The 19,344-nt window shown below is 39.7% G+C and overlaps 2 protein-coding genes across 2 annotated transcripts in view; one reads left to right on the forward strand and one right to left on the reverse strand.

Annotated features, from left to right (window-relative positions):
- Positions 1-19,344, reverse strand: part of LOC116161736 (anoctamin-4-like) — a 319,822-nt gene that overhangs the window by 121,186 nt on the left and 179,292 nt on the right. The window lies entirely within an intron of this gene.
- LOC116161740 (transmembrane protein 145-like) lies at positions 11,368-18,046 on the forward strand. The gene is made up of 10 exons (XM_031475201.1): positions 11,368-11,616; positions 11,663-11,812; positions 11,858-12,313; positions 12,360-12,444; positions 12,492-12,713; positions 15,889-16,061; positions 16,110-16,241; positions 16,490-16,651; positions 16,702-17,074; positions 17,122-18,046. The coding sequence occupies exons 1-10, from the start codon at positions 11,368-11,370 to the stop codon at positions 17,295-17,297; spliced, it is 2,178 nt and encodes a 725-aa protein (XP_031331061.1). The 3' UTR covers positions 17,298-18,046.

Here is a 19,344-nt window from a genome sequence, read left to right on the forward strand (position 1 = left end):
GGGAAGAGGGAAAAGAATAATAGGAAGGCGAAAAAACGCAGGAGAATAAGGGAAAGTCAGACAAAGAGAGGGGAAAGCAACGAACAGAGTATGGTTGGCGAAAGCGGGAAAAGAAGAAGAGTGGCGACAAAAGCATAAAAACGGAACGAAAGGGGAGAGGTGGAAAAGAAAAATTGAAGGATGGGAGGGAGAGAAAAAAAGAGATAGGAGTGGTGAAGGATCGTGTGATGTCGAAGGTGTGAAAAATAGAAAGAGGAAGATGTTGCATAAAAGGAAGAGTGAGAGGAGGAAGGGCAGGGCAAATAAAACAAAACCCGAAAAGGTGGAAGAGTGTGCAGGAAAAATGTAAAATAGTGCAAAGGTCAATACTAAGAAAATGGTTAGAAAAGTAAGGAGGATGCATAGCGGGCGATGAGGAAACGTTTGAATATGAAATGGGAATGAGATAAAAGAGGAAGAATGATCAGGAGGTAAAGAGGACGGAGGTGGTAAAGGGGAACAACATAAAATGAAAATGGGTAAAGCGTCTGAGGAAGAAGTAGAAGATCTGAAACCATGTAAAACAGGGAGTAAAAGGAGAAAAAGCGAAAAGAGGGGCGTGGAAAGGGGGAAGAATCTGCAACAGGGGCCCGAAAAGCAAAGGGATCAACAGGGAAAAGCGTGGAAGGGAATAGACCACATGTAGGAGAGAAGGAAGCTGGAAAACAAAAAAGGGGTTAGAGGTGCAAAGAGGAGAAGAACAAAAGGCGGCTAGAGAAGATGATGGTAGTAGGAGAATCGATTGGAATAGAAAGGTAGAACGAAAAGGGGGAATGTGGGAAGGGAGTCAGAAGGAAAGGAGGGTAACTGGCTGGCTGAAAAGGAAAAACGAAAAGGAGTCCACCAGACGAAGAACGGAAAAAAATTAAGGGATTGAAGAATATAAACAGAAGATAAAGAAAACAAAGAGGACGAAGTAGAGAGAGGTTTTAAAAAAATTGAAACGAAAGTAGGGAGGAACATGGTAAATGTCGAAAGGTGCGAAGTGGAAGTTGAGGCGCTGGGGAAAGCAAATTGTGAGTAAATGGGGAGAAGGGAGTCGAGGATTGAGCAGATGAAGAAGAGTAGAGCAAAATATGAGTTTGGAAAAAGTGAGAGAGGGACGAGAAGAAGATGCGACGAAGAATAGGAGAAGGACGACAAGAGGAGAGTATCTCATAAAAAAGGAAAGAAGAATAAACTGTGACATATGGTGGAAGAGGATAGTATGTAGGAATAAGAGGGAAGTGGGGAACAGAAGAGAGAACAATAAAGAAATGAAGGGAAGGTAGGGAAGAGAGAAGAAAAGAGGGGTTCTTAAGAAAGAAGATGAGAAGAAAGGGAATGAATGAGGAACTTCAAAAAACACGAAAAGGTGGAAAAGACAATGAAAATGGTGGAAGAAGAGAAAGAGGCAAGAGAGGTCTAGTGAAGAAGAGGGAAACAGTAATTAAAGAGAGAGAAAAATGGTGAAGAGATGACGGCGCGAGTTTGGCGACTAAGAGAAGAAAGAGAAAAACACGAATCATAATCAAAGGATCCTGAAAATTAGTACTCAAATTTCAAAATCTCGGTGGTAAAGATCACTAGGTATCTAAAATCTGCAACCCACGGAGTGAGATTTGAAACATACGGCTTAGAGTAGTACAGAGAGAGGGAAAAGGGGAGAAGGTCAATGTGGCTAAAGCTCAAGGGAAACAGAAAAGGTATAGGTAGAAAAAGATAACTAATGAAAAGCGTGAAAATGAGAAAAGGGCGAGATAAAAAAGAAGGGCACAAAAGAGAAAGGAAATCAACGAAGATAAAGAAGGGGAATAATAATAACAAAATAGTGGTGAGCAAAAGAAAAAGATTTAGAAAGAGAAAGCAAGGAATATAAACGAAAATGAAAATGAAGAGAAGAAACTGGAACTGAAAAAGGGCTAAAGATGGACATGAAAGAAATAGCGTCAAAGAACAAACGTTAAATAAAGAAGGTAGACGAGCGATATCATTACCTTCCTAAACAAGACTAAAGAAGGAAACAGGTGGAGTAAAAGGAATGGAAAGAGTGTAAAGAACAGAAGAAGAAAAACAAAATAAAATAAAAGAAGAGAATGCGCAAGAAGGAAAATGGAGGATCGGGGTGAAGTGGAAAAGAAAATGAAGATAGACCGAAAAAAGTTAAGGGATGAAAGCATAGAAACAGAAAATAAGGAAAGCAACATGAACGAGGAAGAAGAAGAAGCGAACGTGGTGAGAAACATGATAAACAAAGATGCGGTTAAATGTCGAAAGTTGTGAAGAAAACACAGTGAGGGTAAGTGAAGAAAAGAAAGGCAAGGATGAAGAAAATGAAGAAGAGCTGAAGGTGAAACAAAGAGATGAAGTTGCGGAAGGTGTGTGAGGGAAGAGGATAGGAAAATAGAGAAAAGTAAGGAGCGAAAAAATTAACAATACCTAGAAGAGGAAGAGGCGCAGAAGAAGAGGGGTGTTGGAAAAGACAGGGAAGGACAGCAAGAGACGGAGAGTAGCTTATAAAAAAGGAGGAGTAAACTGTGACAGATGGTGGAAGAAGATAGTGTGTAGCGAGGTGTGTGGGAACAGGCGAAAAGTGGGTAACAAGACAAAACAGATAGAAAGAAGGACGCAAAGAGAACTTCTGTATTAAAATAAATCGCTAATTATCACAATATTCAACAAAAAGTGAACTTCGAATTTTTGGTCGAAATTCTGACAGCGCTAATCGATAGCGCTGGTCGGGACTTTCCAACGAGAGGTCGGAAGGCATATCTACGACGCACCGTTCTCGAGATATTACGGTTTGTCAGAATTTTTGGTCGAAATTTCAAACCGACCCCTCGTTGGAAAGGTCTCGACCAGCGCTATCGATTGGCGCTGTCAGAATTTCGACCAAAAAACCAATTTCGACAAAAAATTCAAAGGGCTGTAACTTTTGATCTAGTAGCTCGATCTTGGAACTGTTTGAAATTATGGATTCTACAGGCCACATTCTATCAGAAATTATTTTTTTCCGGTCGATCTGAGACAATTTTTTTTTCGGGCCAAAAAAAAAGCAGTGTATAACCTTCCTTTTTTACCAAAAATCAACTGCACCAAAATTTCTCGGGAAAAAACTTTTTCTTATTAATTTTGGTGCGTAAAATCCAAAACGATTCGTACTTTTTCGATTAGACGTCTCAATCAAAAGTTATGGGCAAAAAACCAATTTCGGCAAAACATTCAAAGGGCTGTAACTTTTGATCTAGTAGCTTGATCTTGGAACTGTTTGAAATTATGGATTCTACATGCCACATTCTATCAGAAATTATTTTTTTCCGGTCGATTTGAGACAATTTTTTTTTCGGGCCAAAAAAAAAGGCAGTGTATAACCTTCCTTTTTACCAAAAATCGACTGCACCAAAATTTCTAGGGAAAAAACCTTTTCTTATTAATTTTGGTGCGTAGAATCCAAAACGATTCGTACTTTTTCGACTAGACGTCTCAATCAAAAGTTATGTGCAAAAAACCAATTTCGACAAAAAATTCAAACGGCTGTAACTTTTGATCTTGGAACTGTTTGAGATTATGGAGGATTCTACGTCGATAGCGCCGGTCGAGACCTTTCCAACGAGGGGTCGGAAGGCATATATCTACGACGCACCGTTCTCGAGATATTCCGGTTTGAAATTTCGACCAATAATTTTGACAGCTGACAGAAGAAAGAGAAACTAGTGGCTTATGAGTAAAAAAATCGGAGAAAAGTAAGGGAACAGCGAACAGGGGAAGAATGCGGTGAGAAAAAGCGAAACCAAAAGGAAGAAAATGGAGTAAAGAGAAAGGCGCTGTGAAAAGAGAGAAGAGATATGAAAGGAGATGAAAAAGAAGAAAAGGCCAAAGGTTGTAAATCAGGAGAAGACGAAGAGGGAACTGAAGGTGAGGAGAGAAAATGAGATAAAGAGAGGAAATCAAAAAAGTGGAAGATGAAAGGTATTGTAAGATAGAAGATAATGCGGAAAAGTGAAAGAAAATAGAGGAAAGTGTGGAGGGGGAAAAGAAGGTGAGCAGCCAAAGCAGTTGTAGATGTAAAGGGGCTACAAGTAAAAGATGACAAATGGCGATTCGAAGGAAAAAAATGAAGATGAAGCGGAAGTCGGGTAAGGGGAGGAAAAGATGAGATCGATGGGTAGAGTGACAATGATAAACAGTAGCACGTTATGTCAGAAAATATGAGAAATGGCGATGTGTAAAACACAGAGGAGGTAAGAAGAGAGAAGATAAGGAAGAAGAAGGGAACGGGACAGATAAAAAATATCACGGGAAGGGGTGGAATTGGAGCAAATGGAAGTAGGTGAGAAAAAGGGAGAAAGGTAGACGTAAAAGGGCAAAGGTAAGAAGAAGGAAAAGGAAGCTAAGGGACAAAGTAGCAGATCAGGGGAGACGAAGCAACAAAATAACAGTGGCCTCACTGGAAATCGGTGAAAGGTGGGCATGAAGAACAAGAAAAAGAAAGAGGAGTATGTTCCAAAATGGAAAAGAGACGAGGAGGGGGTGGCAAAAAGGAAGAAGAACCAAGAAAAGAGTCAACATGAGTGGACAAACATTAAAGATTAGGAAAAGGTAGATAGAATGTGAAGATGAGGAAAATGAAGGGAATAGGAAAGTTTTGAGGAAAATGTGGAAAGTCAAATATAGAACTATAGACTAGAAGAACAGGAGGAGGCGATGGGTATCAAAGAAGAGGAAATGAAAAAGCAGGAGGAAGAATATGAGTAAGAGAACTTAGAAGCAAGGAACAGGGGTGGGGTAGAAGAGGATAATGTCAACGGGTGTGAAGACGGTAACAGGTGAAGAGAGAAAGCGAACAATTGAATAATCAATTAGGTTTCCACTCTGCCAATCACGTTCTTTCCAAACAGGCACTACGTGATCATGATTTTCAAAATCTGATGACGCCATAGCAATAACAAAATCCAAGTGCAGGTGATAAATAGGTATTTTTTTCCCAATCAAACTGTCCAAATGTTCATGGTGACCAAGACTGTTTCTAACGGTCCATATTTCGCACACTAATACGGTAAAGTGGCACTTAGTCTTTGAGTAGTACGTAGTTTTCCAACGCGTCTCTTGGGAAAATAAAACAATCACAGATACGTAGGTACTGTTACCTTCCATTTAGATAAGATAGCATTAAGTGTCCACTTATGGCAAACGATATTTAATACAACTCGCTTTGGGCTAACCGCACACCTTACCCATCACGCTACGTAGCACCATGGCTCAACAATGGATAAATGGTATGTTGGTGATATGCATGGTTACTGCCATTGCAAATGCTGAGTGCGAGAAGACAACGGCCAAATTTTCGTGTGGAGAACACGGCAGTCCCTTCGTGTACAAGGACGAAAACGAGGTGTGTCGCTACAGCTGTTTGATAGATGGGGTGAGGAGAAGTTGCCCAGAGACGCATCCGATGAAGAACATGGAACCGTACAAGAACTCGAAATGTGGGCACGCCATTTTTGACTGCAAGGGTGTAGGAAAACCAACGCTGATCGAAATCGAAAAGCTCAACATTTGCAATTTCGCCTGCTTGGTGGAGGACATAATGTTAACGTGTAACCAAATTCATCATATTTAGAGCCATTACCATTAATTATTTATTTGCCATCTCATTAGATTAAGTGTTATTTATTTTATCGTCGAATAAACACCAAAGTGACTTTAACTGAACGAATTCGATCGCAAATATTAAAATTCCCTTGTCACTAGAGCAACAGAGATGGAACCGAAGGAAGAAAAGGAAAGAGGAATTATAGTAAGACCACATCGAGGGATAGAACCAAAATAGTTGTCGCTTGGCCTAAAGACCCAAAGACCTAAATACCGAAAGGCCCAAAGAGCCCAAAACCCCAACAGCCCAAACCAAAAACCCAAAGACCTAAAAACCTAAAGAACTAAAGACCTAAAGAACCAAAGACCTAAAGAACCAACGACTTAAAAAACCATAGACCTAAAGAACTAAAAATCTAAATAACTAAAGACCTAAAAAACTAAAGACCGAAAGAACTAAAGACCTAAAGAACTAGAAAAACTAAGACCCAAAGACCCAAAGAGTCAACGTCCCAAAGACCAAAAAACACAAGACCCAAATACCTAAAGACCTAAAGTACTAAAGACCTAAAGAACTAAAGACCTAAAGAACTAAAGACCTAAAGAACTAAAGACCTAAAGAACTAAAGACCTAAAGAACTAAAGACCTAAAGAACTAAAAAACCTAAAGACCTAAAGAACTAAGACCTAAGACCGAAAGATCCAAAGAGTCAACGTCCCAAAGACCCAAAAACCCAATGAGCCAAAGACCCAAAAATCTAAAAACCGAAAGACTGAAAGACCCAAAGAGCCACCGTCCCAAAGACTCAAAGACTCAAACACCCAAAGATCGAAAGACCCAATGACTGGAAAACTGAAAGACCGAATTACCGAAAGTCCGAAAGATCTAGAAAACTAAATACCTAAAAGCCAAATGCGAAGAGGACTAAGATTAAGACGCCGAAAGGAATAAAATATGGAAGACGGAAGTAAAAAAAAAACTGAAAAAATAATGAGGAAAGAAGAATGAAGGATCAAAGACCCAAGATCAAACGCCAATTAAGAGTAAATGGTTAAAGATATATGAAATGAGGAAAATGGAGACAGTGGTAGACGAGGAAGAGAAAGAGGCAAAGGGTTACACCTATTACAATTGTTTATTGCCAGGAAAAGAGAGAAAACGTAAGAAGGGGGAGGAAAATGACTAAGGGGCAATGAAGAACGAAAGCGAAAAGGAAAATCGAAAAGAGGAGGCAGAAAAAGTTAACAGTGCGAGAAGATGGAAAATGAGGAAAGAGAGAGAGAAAAATGTGACGAAATTCAAAATAGACGAAGGTGAAATAGAAAACATAACACGCAGGAAGGGGGAGGAAAATGGCAAAGGGGTATTGAAGAACGAAGGCCAAAGGGAAGCAGAAAAAATTAACAGTGCAAGAAGATGAAAAATAAGGAAAGAGAGAAATTCAAAATAGACGAAGGTGAAGTAGAAAACATAAAACGCAGGAAGGGGAAGGAGAATGACAAAGGGGTAATGAAAAACGAAAGTGAAATGGAAAGTCGAAAAGGGGAGGCAATAAGGAAAAGCGGGAACCGGAAGAAGATGCAGAGCAAGTTAGAGTTGAAAACGGAGAAAGAAGCATAGAAGGGGAAGACGAGTACCTACTGGAGAACAAGAGGAAGGATGTAAAGATATAGAAAGAGAAAAGGAGAGTGTAAAAGGTAGATAGCATTTTACTGATAGACGTCAAACTTGATTATTGACTTATATTAACAACTTATATAAACAAGAACAAAAGAAAGATAAACAAGAAAAAGAAGACAGAAGTTCTAAAAGAAGTCAAAGTGAGGAAGATGACGACAAGAAAAGTTAGAAATAAAAAAATATAGAGAGTAAAGAGTATCATTAGAACGAGGAAGACAATGAAAGAAATGAAGAAGAAAAAAGAGGATGTAGATGGCAAAAAGAACAGGGAAGAAAAGCGGAAAAATATTAGGAAACAAAAAGATGAAAAAAGGAAGAAATAAGATGAGGTTGTTGGTAAACGTGAGAAAGATGACAACAAGGAAAGATGGAATGAAAAAAAATGGAGAACGTAAGAAGTGTTATTAGAACGAGGAAGACGATGAAAGAAATGAAAAAGAGGAAAGCGAAATAGATGAGACAGAAGAGAAGAAAAAAACAGGGAGTCAGAAAATGAAGGGAGGGAAGGGGTCAAATGGCGATGGTCAAGAAACATGGAGAGTGTCATTCGAACGAGGAAGACTATGAAGGAAATGAAGAAGAGAAAAAAGGTGGTAGATGACAATAGTAGTAAAGAACGAAGAAATTAAAAAGAGCAAGGAGCAAGCATATGAAAAGAAGGAGGAAGTCAAACGTGAGGAAGATGACAAGGGAAGATGGAATGAAGAAAAGTGGGTATAGCATAAAGATGAAACCGAGGAAGCAAAGGGCGTTTAAAAGTCGAACCTTGATGAGCCTTTAAAACCCTTAAGGAGATTATATGAATCTTGAAGGGAACATATTTTCGAGTCTTTGCCGGGCTTTTAGAATTTGAGGCTTAAGGCTTTTCCAGAGCTGAGTCTTTAAGAGATTTCTTTGCCTTTTAAGAATCTGTAACTATGACCATTAATATCAAAGGGCATTTAAGACTGTTAATCGTTAAGAGCGTTTAAAAGCCGAATCTTGATGAGCCTTTAAGGCCCTTAAGGAGATTATATGAATCTCAAAGGGAAAATATTTTCGAGTCTTTAATGGGCTTTTAGAATTTGTGGCTTAAGGCTGTTCCAGAGATGAGCTTTTAAGATATTTTTTGCCTTTTAAGAATCTGTAACTATAACCATTAATATCAAAGGGCGTTTAAGACTGTTAAGAGACTTAAGAGAGTTTAAAAGCCGAACCTTGATGAGCCTTTAAGACCCTTAAGGAGATTATATGAATCTCGAAGGGAAAATATTCTCGAGTCTTTACTGGGCTTTTAAAAATTGAGGCTTAAGGCTCTTCCAGAGCTGAGCCTTTAAGAGATTTTTTTGTCTTTTAAGAATCTGTAAGTACAACCATTAATATCAAAGGGCAAAGAGCGTTTAAGACTGTTAATCGTTAAGAACGTTTAAAAGCCGAACCTTGATGAGCCTTTAAGACGCTTAAGGAGATTATATGAATCTCAAAGGGAGAATATTTTCGAGTCTTTACTGGGCTTTTAGAATTTGAGGCTTAAGGCTCTTCCAGAGCTGAGCCTTTAAGAGATTTTTTGTCTTTTAAGAATCTGTAAGTATAACCATTAATATCAAAGGGCGTTTAAGACTGTTAAGAGACTTAAGAGAGTTTAAAAGCCGAACCTTGATGAGCCTTTAAGACCCTTAAGGAGATTATATGAATCTCGAAGGGAAAATATTCTCGAGTCTTTACTGGGCTTTTAAAAATTGAGGCTTAAGGCTCTTCCAGAGCTGAGCCTTTAAGAGATTTTTTTGTCTTTTAAGAATCTGTAAGTACAACCATTAATATCAAAGGGCATTTAAGACTGTTAATCGTTAAGAACGTTTAAAAGCCGAACCTTGATGAGCCTTTAAGACGCTTAAGGAGACTATATGAATCTCAAAGGGAAAATATTTTCGAGTCTTTAAGGAGGCTCTCTTCCAGAGCTGAGCCTTTAAGAGATTTTTTTGTCTTTTAAGAATCTGTAAGTACAACCATTAATATCAAAGGGCGTTTAAGACTGTTAATCGTTAAGAACGTTTAAAAGCCGAACCTTGATGAGCCTTTAAGACGCTTAAGGAGACTATATGAATCTCAAAGGGAAAATATTTTCGAGTCTTTACTGGGCTTTTAGAATTTGAGGCTTAAGGCTCTTCCAGAGCTGAGCCTTTAAGAGATTTTTTTGTCTTTTAAGAATCTGTAAGTACAACCATTAATATCAAAGGGCGTTTAAGACTGTTAATCGTTAAGAACGTTTAAAAGCCGAACCTTGATGAGCCTTTAAGACGCTTAAGGAGACTATATGAATCTCAAAGGGAAAATATTTTCGAGTCTTTACTGGGCTTTTAGAATTTGAGGCTTAAGGCTCTTCCAGAGCTGAGCCTTTAAGAGATTTTTTGTCTTTTAAGAATCTGTAAGTATAATCATCAATATCAAAGAGCGTTTAAGACTGTTAATCGTTAAGAACGTTTAAAAGCCGAACCTTGATGAGCCTTTAAGTCGCTTAAGGAGATTATATGAATCTCAAAGGGAGAATATTTTCGAGTCTTTACTGGGCTTTTAAAAATTGAGGCTTAAGGCTCTTCCAGAGCGGAGCCTTTAAAAGATTTTTTGTCTTTTAAGAATCTGTAAGTATAACCATTAATATCAAAGGGCGTTTAAGACTGTTAAGAGACTTAAGAGAGTTTAAAAGCCGAACCTTGATGAGCCTTTAAGACCCTTAAGGAGATTATATGAATCTCGAAGGGAAAATATTCTCGAGTCTTTACTGGGCTTTTAAAAATTGAGGCTTAAGGCTCTTCCAGAGCTGAGCCTTTAAGAGATTTTTTGTCTTTTAAGAATCTGTAAGTATAATCATCAATATCAAAGAGCGTTTAAGACTGTTAATCGTTAAGAACGTTTAAAAGCCGAACCTTGATGAGCCTTTAAGACGCTTAAGGAGATTATATGAATCTCAACGGGAGAATATTTTCGAGTCTTTACTGGGCTTTTAGAATTTGAGGCTTAAGGCTCTTCCAGAGCTGAGCCTTTAAGAGATTTTTTGTCTTTTAAGAATCTGTAAGTATAACCATTAATATCAAAGGCCGTTTAAGACTGTTAATCGTTAAGAACGTTTAAAATCCGAACCTTGATGAGCCTTTAAGGCCCTTAAAGAGACTGACTACATGAATCTCGAAGGGAAAATATTTTCGAGTCTTTACTGGGCTTTTAGGATTTCTGGTTTAAGGCTCTTCCAGAGCTGAGCCTTTAAGAGATTTCTTTGTCTTTTAAGAATCTGTAACTATGACCATTAATATCAAAGGGCATTTAAGACTGTTAATCGTTAGGAGCGTTTAAAAACCGAACCTTGATGAGCCTTTAAGGCCCTTAAGGAGACTGCATGAATCTCGAAGGGAAAATATTTTCGAGTCTTTACTGGGCTTTTAGAATTTGTGGCTTAAGGCTCTTCCAGAGCTGAGCCTTTAAGAGATTTCTGTGTCTTTTAAGAATCTGTAACTATGACCATTAATATCAAAGGGCATTTAAGACTGTTAATCGTTAAGAGCGTTTAAAAGCCGAACCTTGATGAGCCTTTAAGACCCTTAAGGAGATTATATGGATCTCGAAGGGAAAGTATTTTCGAGTCTTTACTGGGCTTTTAGAATTTCTGGTTTAAGGCTCTTCCAGAGCTGAGCCTTTAAGAGATTTTTTTGTCCTTTGAGACCTGTAAGTATAACCATTAAAATCAAAGGACGTTTAAGACTGATAATCGTTAACAGCCTTTAAAAGCCGAACCTTGATGAGCCTTTAAGACCCTCAAGGAGATTATATGAATCTCGAAGGGAAAATATTTTCGAGTCTTTACAGGGCTTTTAAAATTTGAGGCTTTAGGCTCTTCCAGAGCTAGGTTTCTGTAAGTATGACCATTAAACTCAAAGAGTTCTTTAAGAACCTTCGAGAGTCTCCGGTTATTTTAGAGGCTTTTAAAGTCTTTATTAATCCCGTAAGAAGCGGAGTTTTATAAGTCTCTTTTTCTAGATAGTCATCAGAAGATTTAGAGCGAGATCGCCAAAATAGAAAACGAGCGCAAAGTGGAAAGATTGACAATGCAAGAAACCCGGAGGAAAAAAACTGCAGCGGAGCTACAAATAATAAATTATTGGGGGTCTGTTGTGAATCACAGGACCATGGAAACCGAGCGTTTCCCCGTTATTGATTTAATCAATGCGACCCGCAGACATAAACACCCGAAACCTAAAATGAACAAATTGGGAAAGCTGTGGGTGCTGGTGATGTTCTTTAAGTGCGAAGAGATCTGCGGAAAATACGTGGAGGGCGAACTGAAGACGAACGACGTAAGTTACCGGCGGTCTTCCACAGGTCAAAGTGAATTTTTTTTAGAATTGGGCATTTTTGACGAGGTTCTGTTTCTTGTCGTTGGACGGAGAGTTTGAGTACATGATTGAGTTCAACGAGGAGTATGGGTACCCAAATTTGCTGCTGTACTACGATACCAAAGACCAGTGGCCTTCCGTCTACAAGACAAATAAGGTAGGTCGCTTACGTCGGGGCTGAAGCTAATCGTTGCGCTTGCAGACGTGCTACGAGAAGGAGGGGGTGTTAAACATAGAGCAAAATCAAATTATAAATTTAACCCTTTCCGGCGGCGAGGGTGGATGCCGGTTGACGAAGTATGCGATAGCGACGACCACGACGAGTACTACGCCAACTGCAAGGGCGACTATTCGGCTAAGAACGACGACGACAACAGTTGGGACAACAACCTCAACTGTTGAGGCAACAACCTCAGTTGAGGCAACAACCTCATCTGTTGAGGCAACAGCAGCAACCGTCTCGAGCACTACAGGTACATTCGTCTACAATTCGTCAGATCCCCCCACAACTTACAAGGCCCCCATTCGAAAACGGCATGCCTCCTACCAGCTCAACCAGAGAGAGTCGCGAATGCTCCTCTGCCAGAACGCTCGCAGATTCGATACGGCTCGCGAACGGTGGTGGTTCGTGGCAATTAGCAACTGCAACAGTAGCAAGGTGAGCGCCTTCCCCCACTTCCGACAACTAACCGCCTCTCTTCCAGGGCATTCGCATCAGGTACCGAATCCTGATGACCAACGGCAATCCTGGAGACTACTTTCACGAGCACTTCTCCGCCGACCAATTCTGTAAGTAGCCGCGTCCGAAGTGTCCACGACTCAGCACGGATTTTTAGACATTCTGCCAATTCTGATAACGTTCTGCATCTCGTACTCCCTACTGATATTGGCGATTCTGATATGTACGGTCGAGTTGAAATCGAGACAGCTGCTGCACACGACCTATAAGCTCTTTGTAATGTCGGTGATTGTGCAATTCTTCGGCATTGTCCTGCAGACGGCTGCGTACCTCAAGTTCGCGATGAATGGGGTGGGAGCACCGACTGCTAACACTTTCGGTAAGAAGCTTCTGATTAGCACACCACCACTCCACGCCACTTCTCCTTTATTCTCCTCTCTATCTCCTCTCCGTTGTTCTAAGAAAGTTCAAAGTTCAAAGTCCAAAGTTTACTCGGCGTTCAAAGTCCAAAGGTTTGTCGTCGTCCAAAGTGCAAAGGTTGGTCGCGGTTCAAGACCACACTTTGCGATGTCGTATTCATTTTTAAGGCAACGAGAGGTCAATGGCCCCAGTTTCGCGTTGTCATATTCAATTCTTAAGATCCATTAAAATTCCGTGTCATATTTCAATTTTTGTAAGGTACATACGGCCGATCCTAACTCAACTCGATGTAAAATCTCATAAGACGACCTCTATTAACCCTCCCCCCCCCCCCCCGGCATTCAGCTATATCGAATAATGTTAATCATGTAATGATGAATAGTAGGGACTCAACTCCATGTAAAATTCCATAACGCGAAATTTGGGTGCCGTCAAGGTTATTTCGCTCTCCTCCTGACGAGGACTTTGAAAACTACCTAAATAGAGGTCTCAAAAGTTAACGATGTGGTCATCTTTGAAAATAAGCCCGTGCAAAGTTCAAAGGTTGCTTGCCGTTCAAAGTCCAATGTTCGCTCGAAGTAATCCGGATTTTTGTTTAGGTTTAGTTTGATCTTAAAAATCTTTTAGAACTGTTAAAAGCTCTCCAAGATTCACAACGGCTCCTAGAGACGCTCTCCTAAAGAGAGAAGCGATTATCGATTCTAGTTTCTAAAATATTCTTTGATTAGGCCTTTGGAAGCTCTCTTTGCACTTGAAACCCCGCAACGCTTGTTAAGTACCTGAAACGATGTTAATAACTCTTAAGGCTTAAGGTTCAAGGTTTTAAGTCAATAAAGGCTGAGAAACCATCAAAAACAGAACCACAGAATCTAGATCCCTTAGAATATTTAGATATTTGCATACTTCAACCTTAAGACCCTTGTATCTTTTGTTCATTATAACTTTTGGTAAATATTTTTGACCTTTGGATCCTTAGATCTTTGACAACATTGGGTCCTTAGATCCTTGGGCCCCTAGACTCTTGGATCTCGTGATATCTCATTGCATCCTTTGATCCTAAGATCTTTAGCTTAAGCGCACTTAGATCTTTAGATCTTTTGATCCTTACACTTTTGGTTCTTACGCTTTTCTAGTCATAGACCCTTATATTTTGACCTTTGGATCCTTAGATCTTTGACACTTTTGGACTACTGAATCCTTAGATCCTTGGACCCCTAGACTCTTGGATTTCTTGATCTCATTACATCCTTTGATCCTAAGATCTTTAGCTTAAGCGCACTTAGATCTATAGATCTTTTGATCCTTACACTTTTGGTTCTTACGCTTTTCAAGTCATAGACCCTTATATTTTTACATTTGGATCCTTAGATCTTTGACCCTTTTGGACTTCTGAATCCGTAAATCCTTGGACCCCCTAGACTCTTGGATCTCTTGATATCTCATTGCATCCTTTGATTCTAAGATCTTTAGCTTAAGCGCACTTAGATCTTTAGATCTTTTGAGCCTTACACTTTTGCTTCTTACGCTTTTCAAGTCATAGACCCTTATATTTTGACCTTTGGATCCTTAGATCTTTGACACTTTTGTACTTCTGAATCCTTAGATCCTTGGGCCCCTAGACTCTTGGATCTCTTGATATCTCATTGCATCCTTTGACCCTAAGATCTTTAGCTTAAGCGCACTTAGATCTTTAGATCTTTTGATCTTTACACTTTTGGTTCTTGCGCTTTTCAAGTCATATACCCTTATATTTTTGACATTTGGATCCTTAGATCTTTGACACTTTTGTACTTCTGAACCCTTAGATCCTTGGACCCCTAGACTCTTGGATCTCTTGATCTCATTGCATCCTTTGATCCTAAGATCTTTAACTTAAGCGCACTTAGATCTTTAGATCTTTTGATCCTTACTCTTTTGGTTCTTCGATTTTCAAGTCATAGACCCTTATATTTTGACCTTTGGATCATTAGATCTTTGACACTTTTGGGTTTCTGAATCCTTAGATCAGTGGAACCCTAGACTCTTGGATCTCTCATTGCATCCTTTGATCCTAAATTCTTTAGCTTAAGCGCACTTAGATCTTTAGATTTTTTTATCCTTACACTTTTGGTTCTTATGCTTTTCACGTCATATACCCTTATATTTTTGACATTTGGATCCCTACATCTTTGACACTTTTAGACTTCTGAATCCTTAGATCCTTGGATCTCTAGACTCTTGGATCCTAAATTTCTCATTGCATCCTTTGATCCTAAAATCTTTAGCTTAAGCGCACTTAGATCTTTAGATCCTTACACTTTTGATTCTTCGATTTTCAAGTCAAGACCCTTACATTTTGACCTTTGGATCATTAGATCTTTGACACTTTTGGGTTTCTGAATCCTTAGATCAGTGGAACCCTAGACTCTTGGATCTCTCATTGCATCCTTTGATCCTAAAATCTTTAGCTTAAGCGCACTTAGATCTTTAGATTTTTTTATCCTTACACTTTTGGTTCTTATGCTTTTCAAGTCATATACCCTTATATTTTTGACATTTGGATCCCTACATCTTTGACACTTTTAGACTTCTGAATCCTTAGATCCTTGGATCCCTAGACTCTTGGATCCTAGATTTCTCATTGCATCCTTTGATCTTAAAATCTTTAGCTTAAGCGCACTTAATAGATCTTTAGATCTTCTGATCCTTACACTTTTGGTTCTTAGGCTTTTCAAGTCATAGACCCTTACATTTTGACCTTTGGATCCTTAGATCTTTTACACTTTTGGACTTCTGAATCCTTAGATCCTTGGACCCTTGGATCTCTCATTGCATCCTTTAATCCTAAGAACTTTTGCTTAAGCCTTTAGATCCTTAGATCTTTATATCCTTTATCTAGCAACGTTACGTCCTCAAATGTTTAGCCTCCTTAACCTTTCAGTTCTTTCATCCATTGCTCTATTTCTCTATTGATTCTTTGATCGAATCCTTAGGATCTTTTTGGTCCTTTGGTTGCTTATCCTTGACCTTTTGATCCATTGATCCTTTTATTCCCTTGTCTTCTGATTCGTTGAACTTCGCTTCCTTTAATCCTTCAGGCTTTGCAATTTTCGCCAGCAAAATTGATGAAAAAACTAATCGGTTTGATTTCACAGGTAGCATGTTTATGGGCGGCTCGGAAACGTGCTTCTTACTGTTACTCCTGCTACTGGCGAAGGGCTACACCGTGACGAGGGGACGTCTACCCTTGGGAGCCAGCGTCAAATTGACAATCTTCATGTGCCTCTACTCGGTGACCTACATTTGCATTTTCATATACGAAGCGCAGGTTTGTACCACGACCCGTGTTCTCCTTCCGCCTCACCGCTGCTTTTAGGTTTTCGACCCGGGCGAGGTGCTCTACCTGTACGAGTCGCCCGCAGGCTACGCCCTGATCGTGCTAAGGGTGATCGCATGGCTGATGTTCGTGTATTCAACGGTGTTTACCCTCAAGCACTATCCAGAGAAGGTGAGTTTGGAGCATCTTAACTGCGCAGTTTATTGGGGCCGATGATGAGCTTTGACAACAATGGAGAGGGCATGAAATCTCTCTAGAAGGCGTTTATAGGTCCTTCTCGCTCTTAAACAAACAATGCCCTATAGAAGTTAAACGACGCAAAAACGCACCAAATTTGCGCCACGGTTCATAAATTTATTCTTTGCATTTCCACCAAGAATATCACTTATTTTGTGTTCAACATTGTCAATCTGTTACAGTCAATGTTTTACTACCCATTCAACATCTGCGGCACCCTGTGGTTCATCGCCGGTCCCGCGTTCATTGTGTCCGCGAACGCCTTCATAGACAAATGGGTGAGGGAGTCGGTGGTCTGCGGCGTGCTTCTGCTGATCACCTTCGCGGGACACCTGATGTTCCTGGTAAGCTCGAGCGCATCTTTTCCGCCTCGTTCCGATGACAGCTTTGCCAGATGCTCACCATGCCCTCGATGGCCAACAAGAACTTCCCCTACCACGTGCGCACCACCCAGATCGGCATTATGGAGGTGACGGGCATGGCGGGCGTCAGCACGATCGAGCGTTTCGGCCATCACGTCTACGAACCGACGTCCGACGTCAGCGAGGATAGGGTCATCATCCCGCTGTCGCGACGCACCGAGGAGATCTTCGGCGGAATTTACCGGCAGCAGAGCCAGTTCGTTTCCAACGCCCAAAACGGTCGAGAACTGCCCGAGGAGGTGTTGATATCGAACAGTTTGATGCTGCAGAACGTGCTCAGTTGGTCCTTGGCCAAAAACTCCTCGGCCTTCGACGTGAACCGCAAAAACAGCAGACGTTCTCTAGGTATCCCCCAACTTCCGCCTGTCCGATTTACGTCACCTCCGTTTCAGAGTCCACCCAGTCTCAAGAGACCCCTCGATCGACAAGCAGCTCTCATGTGGAAGTTGTCGAGAATGGAGTACATTCGCATAACAGCTACGAGTATGTAAAGGACGTTCCCGTGGAACTATTCACCATAAGCAAACCGGCAACTGATCCAATTAAGAACGCGATTACAAACCAATGACCATGTGGCGATGGCCTTGAGCAACTGTACCGCACAATTTGCCAAAATACTGTCAAATATTTATGGGGTTGAAGTCGTGAAAGAATGGCTTGGAGTGGTTGCACCTCTTTAACCAAGAGATTCTTTCATTCAATCGTGTTGTTTGTTCAAGTTTACATATTAAAAGAAATTGGTTGCGTTTTTTTAGCATATTGCAACACCCTGTACACAGTTTGTCACCTGCACAATGAAAGACTACTATATCGTGCCGTCGAGCCTCACTTTAAACAAACAAACCTGCGACAAATATCTGTTTACAAAATTGATTAACTTCTTAGCGATAAGCTCTTATCCACGACCAGAGACAAACATGAGATAAACTTTTTTTTAATTACGCCAGTAATTTCAAGATGTCTTTACAATTAACAATATAAACAAATTAAAATGCAGCTATAAACAACAAAATTAAACATCGTCCAACACTACGTTAATTTACACACACAACTGATATCAATAGAGTGTCAAGGATACTAAGATAGTATCAAGTAAGCTTCAGAGATTTTACAACAATTTTCAGGGACATCTAGAAAGTGTGAAAGGAACGCCAACAAGAAGTTGTCGGTAATTTGAAGAATCCGAAAACTGTTTCAAGAAGCTTTCAAGTGCAGTTCAAGAGCTTCAACACAGTTTACTTTAGAGAAACTTCTAAGTTAGTTTAAAGAGATGTTGAAGAAAGTTTTGGATTAATTTCATGACCATTTCAAGAGAATTTGGAGAAAGGACCAGTACGTTTCAAGGTGAAAGGTTCCACCCTGTATATACAACTTAGGACTTAGTACATTTTTGAGAACTGGCAACCATGCAATTTGTAGGTGGGAAAAAGGTGCCTTCCCCGTCTAAAAAGCACGAACGGAGGTTACGTTGGGCATCTTGTCCTGAATGACGGTTGTCATTCGCGTCGCTCCATTAATGCTTGTTGTTATTTTGTGTCATTTAATGCAGGTAGTAATTTTTGCATTTCTTTATATCGTATTTGTGTTTTGTATGCCGCTTTTTATATTTTTTGTGTGTTTCAATCTTAGTTTTTGAAATTTACTTGGTTTAACTGCAATACAGAATGACATGTTTAATACCGTTATCCTTTTGTTTGTAATCGTTTACGATTTTGGTGTAATGTTTGCTTGATTTATGTGTATGTGTTGATTATTTGATCTTGTCGCAGAAGTTACAGTCCTATAAATTTTGATCATTTTATTTTAATATGTAGCAATTACCGATTCGTTTAATGTATGTACTGACTTGATGGTAACTAACAATTTTCTCCGTGAATGAAGCAGTCGCGGGAGTGGTAAAAACTGTAGTTAAATTTGAGCTACGACACCTAATTCCGTGATTGTCTTCGACATTCAACTGTAGGCTCGAAACCCCGAAACCAGGGGCGGGCTACCCGTATTGCAGGAGCGGGATTACGCTAATCAAAACTCTTCAGTTTAGAATCTATGTGCGATAAATGAGTTACGATTCGTAATTTCCACATATTTCGTCTTTAGTTGAATCTGCCTACAAGGCCATGTCATTTTCCATCTTGCTTTTAACAAAAGGACTTTATTGCACCAAAGATGAGTCACATCCTGTGTATTTCACCCTTTCGTAGAATCTTCGTACCTGGCCCTTAATTCCCAAAACTTGTTTTTAACTCCATATGTTACCTCTTGAAGTTTACCTGCTACTTTTTGTGACGTTATAATTTTATGTTACGCATTCGCATCCTTACAAACAATTAATTTTGCTACACAATTTAATATTAATTTGACGGCTGGTTTTTTTTATTGGTAAGTTCTTTTTTTCTCAGCCTATTTCTATTTTGATTCGGTGAACTATCATTTTCAAAGTTTATTTTTGCAATGTAATTTATTTCGCCTTAAATTTCCAATCTTAATAATTGCGATCATTATTAAACCAACTTTTCACAATTAGAGTGTTTTATTCTACGTTCCTTCCCTACTGTGCTTCAGGTCATAGCGTTGTTTATAACTAACGTAAGGGGTCACGGCCTTAGATGTTTGAC

Source organism: Photinus pyralis, unplaced genomic scaffold (genome assembly GCF_008802855.1).
Source record: "Photinus pyralis isolate 1611_PpyrPB1 unplaced genomic scaffold, Ppyr1.3 Ppyr1.4_LG10, whole genome shotgun sequence".
Classification (NCBI taxonomy): domain Eukaryota; kingdom Metazoa; phylum Arthropoda; class Insecta; order Coleoptera; family Lampyridae; genus Photinus; species Photinus pyralis.

What these genes read in the sequence shown, in the direction of transcription:
- LOC116161740 (XM_031475201.1), top strand. Translation starts at nt 11,368, where the DNA reads ATGCAAGAAACCCGGAGGAAAAAAACTGCAGCGGAGCTACAAATAATA. An exon ending in CCGTCTACAAGACAAATAAG is followed by an intron (nt 11,813 to 11,857) that starts GTAGGTCGCTTA and finishes TTGCGCTTGCAG; the next exon opens with ACGTGCTACGAGAAGGAGGG. An exon ending in TTTTCATATACGAAGCGCAG is followed by an intron (nt 16,062 to 16,109) that starts GTTTGTACCACG and finishes CGCTGCTTTTAG; the next exon opens with GTTTTCGACCCGGGCGAGGT.